The 6,300-nt window shown below is 38.3% G+C and overlaps 1 protein-coding gene across 1 annotated transcript; it reads right to left on the bottom strand.

The window, feature by feature from the left end:
• Positions 1 to 2,147: 2,147 nt before the first annotated feature.
• On the bottom strand, positions 2,148 to 3,741 carry LOC135152228 (uncharacterized). Its single transcript, XM_064092072.1, has 2 exons — positions 2,821 to 3,741; positions 2,148 to 2,165 (listed from the first exon to the last, which is right to left on the bottom strand). Exons 1-2 carry the CDS (start codon positions 3,739 to 3,741, stop codon positions 2,148 to 2,150), a joined length of 939 nt encoding a protein of 312 aa, XP_063948142.1.
• Positions 3,742 to 6,300: the final 2,559 nt, after the last annotated feature.

The raw sequence follows: 6,300 nt of genomic DNA, 5'->3' as shown, positions 1-6,300 counted from the left end.
TTCTGAATTCCTGGACGTGCCACAAAAGATTATTTGTGCACTGAGGCTTGAACATATTAATGAACTTCTTTCAGTGGTGTGCAGCAGCATCCTGGAATTCTTCTGACATATAATTCCCATAAGTCATTTGACGTTCTTCGTACGGATTCCGATAACTTGCTATTTACTGAGCTTTCTTATCTGAGTTGAGTTGTACCTTTTTAAATACAAATAGGCTGAACATATGCCTTTCAATCTCCCCCTATTTGTTTGTTACCATAACATGCAAATTTCCTAGAGGATAACTCAACTAACAGATAAGACAAAGAATTAAACATTGGAATGTAAATATCAAAAGTTTATGGCTTTGCATTAAACATTAAACCATGATCATTAATAGATTACGAAAGGATGTTCATTGAACATATCTAACAAATATCCTAATCAATCTATTTCACTCAGAACGAGTGACTTCTCCTTCTTCGATATCTGAGAAATGAACGATTGGAGTAGAAGGCTCATTCTGAGTAGGCTCTTCAGCTGGAGTGGATCTCCATGCTTCTTTCTTTCACGAGCCAGAGCCAGCTGGTGAAGTACTTCCAATTCCACAAGGTCTTCACGGAAGTCTGATGGCTGAGATTTTGTTACGCCCTTCATCCTCCGAAAGTATTGAGAAATATTTTTTCGGGTGCAGTAAGATGAGATTATATCATCAGCATTAGACTTGGCTTTAGACACGAAGCCCTTGGTTCTCAGTAAAGTGGATGGTAGAGCCAGACGTTTGGCAGGGTACTTTGGCAAAGCCTCTTCATTGAGATAGACAGTGTAGAAGACTTCCTTGTGAATGAACTTGACACAGTATGGGTTCTTGACAACCTGAGGACTGTTGAAGACAACACAATCCAACAGTTTGTCGCGAAGAAGTTCATTCAAGTTGGAGCAACGCTTGACTTTGTTGCGAAGTACCCAGAGCTCAGATACAAAGAATGATTTGAGAAATTCAACAGATAGTCTGAATGAACCATTCCTCTATGTATAGACGATCAACTCCCATTCTTCTAGCAAACCCTTAGCTGCAACAGTTAAATATTCCAACTCTAAAGCAAAGGCATGCATAAAGACATTCCTCATCAAGGTTTACCTCTCGGAGATCATAAATCAGAGATAAGAACTTTCTGTCATCGAAAGATTCCCTTTGAGGTCCATTAAAGATCCTTCTTGCAATGTCCCAGCTTTTTCCTTCCTTTCTTTTAATCTCAAGATTCTTCTGCTTGATCGCAGCATCATAGATTTTCTGTTTTTCAATCTTGATTTGTTCCTCTGTGATCAACTTGTCCTCTAGAAGTTTCTGATAATCACGAAGCTTACGCTTCCTAGCTTCATTTTCTGCTTTGAACTTCCGGACATTCTCCTCGTGTTCAAGATCAACAGGTTCTTCCTGAAACAAATAACTTTCATCAAATTTACCTTCTTTTTCAGCCTGACGATAGGTAGCATCGAAGACGTCATCATCATCCATGTCTTTCGGATAATCATCATAATTGTCAGTGTTGAAGACATTATCAGATTGATGTAACAGCTCTTTGCCTTTAGACCTTTCATAACTTGTATCAGCTTCAGAAGAGTCTTTTCCACTTGTACCTTCTCCACCCTTATCACTCCTATCAGCATTTCCTTCTCCATCCTTTTTACTCCTGTCAGCTTCAGCATTGCTATTATCATCTTTGTCATCTTTGCCTTCCTTATCCTTCTCCCCCTTAATTGAGGGATCCTATGGAGTTGACGGAGTTGTAGACTGATTAATCTTCAAGTGTTGAACAACTTGAGCCAAAGTCTGCTCCAAGCTATCAAACTTTGTCATACAGAGCTCCAATTCTTGTCAAACTTGTCCATCCTAGAGTGGATACCCTTGACATGATCGTCTATTTCCTTTTTCAGAGAAGTAAAGGAAGTATCAGCAACCTTCTCCTGTAGAGTTACCAGCTCTCCACTTCTGAACTTTGCATTCTCAGCATTCAACCTTTCTATTTCAGCTTTCAGAGCAGCCATTTGTTACTGTAACAGATCTGTGTTGGTGTGTGCACTCACCTCACGAACACTCAAAGATTTTTCACTATCCTCTCGTGCATGTGTTTCGCTCGGTGTTTGCCTGATTTCACTCATATTTTTCACACCGTCACCAGAACCTGTATATACAACCATAGTTCCATGAGATGGTACTGTAGGATGTGAAGGAACAAATTGTCCTTCCGATGCCTATGAAGGCAGATGTACTTGCAGGTTGCCAAGTAGATCCTGATCCAAAAAGAAAGAGTGATCAGAAAAGTTTTCATATGACATATTTTGAAAATCTGTGCTCTCTCTAAGTGAAGAGTCATAAGACAAAGGTTCAGTGTTTACTAGCGCGAGTGCTAGTTGTGTGCTTGACTCTTTACAAGATACCGCGGTCGGACGACCAATTTCAATAAATGCATTCTATGGAGAGAATGAATCTAGAGACTGTATATTTACCATTTCAGTGTCCAAATCCTTCTGGGAGGAAATGGATGCAGCTGCAGTTGTCTCCGGTTCTGCCACCCTTTGCTTCTTGTGAGACAGAGCTGCGGGTTCTCTCAATATTGCACTCCCACTCCGTTTCCGGGCTACCTTTCGAACAATTGGTGTAGTAGTAGTGTTGGTTGATGTGTTTGATGAAGAATCAGTTGTTGAAATGGAAACGTCAGCTTGGTTATGAACCTGGGTGTTTTCAAGTTCATTGCTGGGAGTCTAGAAATCAAATCCAATGTCACAATCAAAATCTGCAATATCAATATTAAAAGTATCAGTGAGATTAGAAAGTACCTGAGCTACCTGTAAGTCAGTCCTGAAGTCCTGTAGCTCTGGATTGATAGTAGAATCAGATGGCAGGGGTTGAGAGGTAGATTGGGTTTGGGGAATGTGATGTGTATGGGTAGGTGAAGGTATAGGTTCAGATTGTGAGGAAAAGATGGATGATTGTTGTTCAGGGAAGAAGTTGTAATGTGGAGGGGATTGGTTTTGAGATTGGTGAGGAGAGTTGTATGGAGATTGGTGAGGTGAGTTGTATGGAGATTGGTGAGGTGATTGGTAGGGTGAGTTGTAAGGAGGGTTGTAGGGAGAGTGGTGTGAGGATTGGCTGGAAGATTGGTAGTCTGGGATGAGTTGTAGTGGTTGGAGGTTGTGTTGAGGCGGTTGTTGTTGTTGTTCTTGCATTTGTGGTTGAGCCTGTTGCTGTTGTTGTTGATATTGATGATGTTGTTGTTGTTGATATTGATGCTGTTGTAGAGGTTCAGAGACTTGAACAGGCTGGAATGGAGCACTAAATTGCTCCAGAATGAAAGGAGTCACAACCAAAGGCACATTCTCATGCTTCTTCTTATTTACCAGCCTGGTCTGGATCTTGGCACAAGTCCTCAGAATAGGAACCACGGGAGAATCGACATACATGTTCCTATCAGCCTCATTCATCTTATCATTTAAAAACAACATTAGAAACCTCAGATAAAAGCATTCAACCTTCTCATTCTGATGAATAGATCTTTGTTTAACAGACCCCATTTTTCTGATAATCTCCCTTAGCAATATCTTCCCAAAGTTGATCCGATGATTATAAGCTATGCTGAATCCAAAAATTTGCAGCATCGAAGATATATTGCCAAAATTCTTCCTATTAGTGGGAGCAAACACCTTCGCCAGGGTGTCGAAGAATACATCCCATTCAGCCTTCAGATTTCCCTTAGCCATTTTAGGGAGAAAGATCTATGCCTGATAGTTAATGTCCTGGAAGAATTGTCTAATTTCAGCATCTGTCGGGTCTGCTTCAAAATTTTCCCTTGGAAATCCTAGGATTCTATTCACATCATCAACAGTGATGACAATCCTCTTTCCATTCGGTAGATCACCTATCAGTTTGTAGTTCTCGAGCGTTGTAGAGTTGACAGCATTTGAGTAGAAGTCAAATAGTGGTTGCACTTGAATAGGAGTATCAGCTGTCAGTGCAGTACCGGCCAAACATTGCCTTGTAAGAAATCTGACCCATGTCTTGAATCTATCTGAGTAGTCATCAGGATTCAGGTTTGCACAATAGTTGGTCTCAGCGATCACAAATTCTCCGGCCATTTTTAACAATTAAAAATTGAATTAAGCGAGAATTTTTCAAATGAAATATTAATTCTCAAATTTCTCGCAAATTTCAATTAATAATTAATAATCAATTGATTAATTAATTAATAATTCGAAATATTAGAATAATATCAAGTTAAAAGTTAATTAATTTAAAATGGCTCCAATCAATCCAAACGCGCCCTTAGCTTTAAAACCCCAACTAGTCAATTATAAGCTAGCCAAACGTGTCCTTAAATGAAAAGTCCCTAAAATCTTAAGAACCCTAACTTCCAAAATCAAACAATCGAATTCATCATTCAACGTAGAGGCACAGGATCGATTCAACACAGTACACCACAATCGAAGCCAAGAACACGATCTAGTAAAAACACTTCAAATCAAGTTCGATTTGAATGAAAAATTGGGCAGAGTTTTTGTATTATTTGAGCGAAATAGCGTAGCCAAGCAAGCACGAAGGCTTGAAGTATAGAATCACAACAAGTTTTTGGAATAAACTTGAAAACCGAAATCGTGTGTGTATACGATCGTGTGTGTATATGCTACGATGAAGAAGATGATGAACTGCAAAAAAAAAGGTTTTGTCTTGCTGAAATAGAAAATGTCTTAGGAGGAGGGACAGATTCTCGGTAAGACAATTTGAATTGTCGTCCCGAGAAGTTAAAGTGAAGATGCTTGTAAGACAAACGAGATTGTCTTAGTGGGTGTGTGTAAAGCTTAGCAAGACAAAAGAGTTTGTCTTGGCAAAGGAACTAGAGGCGCTCGGTAAGATAATTAAGAATTGTCTTGCCGAGCCTCATAAGCCACAAGTGAGTAAGACAACGCATTGTCTTGCCGAACAATTCAGAAAACAAAATAATAACTTAATATGATTTTTGATTGATTTTAAAGATAAAACATTTGCAATTAAAATAAAAAATCTATAATAAAAACAATACCATATATTACACAAATATTTTGTAAATTTCAACTTTAATTAAATATAAATATTCATAAATTTAACTTTAATTCAATAAAATGAATTAACTTAAACTCAAATATTTATGCTTAATTAATTTTGAAAAATACAGAATAAATACAAATAATTATCTAAATGCCTAGAGAATATTACAGGAGAGTACAGGAGCACTTAGAAAATTACAGATTAATGTACAAGCATGCATAATTACTCAGAATATTATCAGATAATATACAGAAAATCATATAAAATCTAATAACACATATATAATTACACAGATTGAAGTCTGCTTATCTAATCAATTCTTTAAGTCTTTAAGTCTGCTTATCTAATCAATTCTTATGTCTGTTTATCTAATCAATTCTTTAAGTCTGCTGGACCCAATCAATTGTGGGTCCCAAAGAAGGTTTAATCAAGTTGTCTTTTGCAGGGTGCCAGTGGAGTTGTTCGAGTTACTTGGGTGCTTGACAGTGGAGGGTCAATGCACATGACTGGCAATAGATCCCTGCTGGAAGACATAAGAGAAGGAGCTGGCCCAACAGTCAGTTTTGCTGATAATATCAAAGGTCGTACTGTGGGATATGGCAAGTACAAAATTGGAAGGATCATCATAGAAGATATTGCTATAGTTGAAGGACTTCAACATAATCTCCTGAGTGTCAGTCAGTTTTGTGACAAGGGATATTATGTTCATTTTGAAAAAGAGATATGTATCATTAAACATATCAAGAATAAGCGTCCTTCACTATGTGGCATAAGGAAAGGCAATATATTCGTAGCTGATATGTCTTCAGGACCGGGAAACGAAGTTCACTGTTTCTACGCCAAAGCGTCTGCTGAAGATAGTTGGTTATGGCATATGAAGCTCTCACATCTCAACTTCAAAACCATGAACTCTCTAGTCAAGAGAGATCTAGTGAGAGGTTTGCCTTCCCTGGAATTCTCAACTGATGATCTCTATGAAGCTTGTCAGAAAGGAAAAGCGAAGAGAGCATCTCACAAAGGCAAAACCATCAATACCATTACAGATCCACTCCATTTACTGCATATGGATTTGTTTGGCCCCGTGAATGTCACATCAATTGATGGAGGAAGATATGCCTTGGTCATTGTGGATGACTTCTCAGAATTTACTTGGGTTTACTTCCTTACCTCCGTTGAAAGTTATTGATCATATAATGCAAGTTGAATTGGTAAGGTCAGATAATGGCACGGAATTCAAG

This window comes from Daucus carota, chromosome 4 (genome assembly GCF_001625215.2).
Source record: "Daucus carota subsp. sativus chromosome 4, DH1 v3.0, whole genome shotgun sequence".
Lineage (NCBI taxonomy): Eukaryota > Viridiplantae > Streptophyta > Magnoliopsida > Apiales > Apiaceae > Daucus > Daucus carota.
This window is presented reverse-complemented; position numbering and strand designations above follow the sequence as displayed.

Coding starts and splice junctions, on each gene's coding strand:
- LOC135152228 (XM_064092072.1), bottom strand. CDS start 3,741: ATGGCTAAGGGAAATCTGAAGGCTGAATGGGATGTATTCTTCGACACC.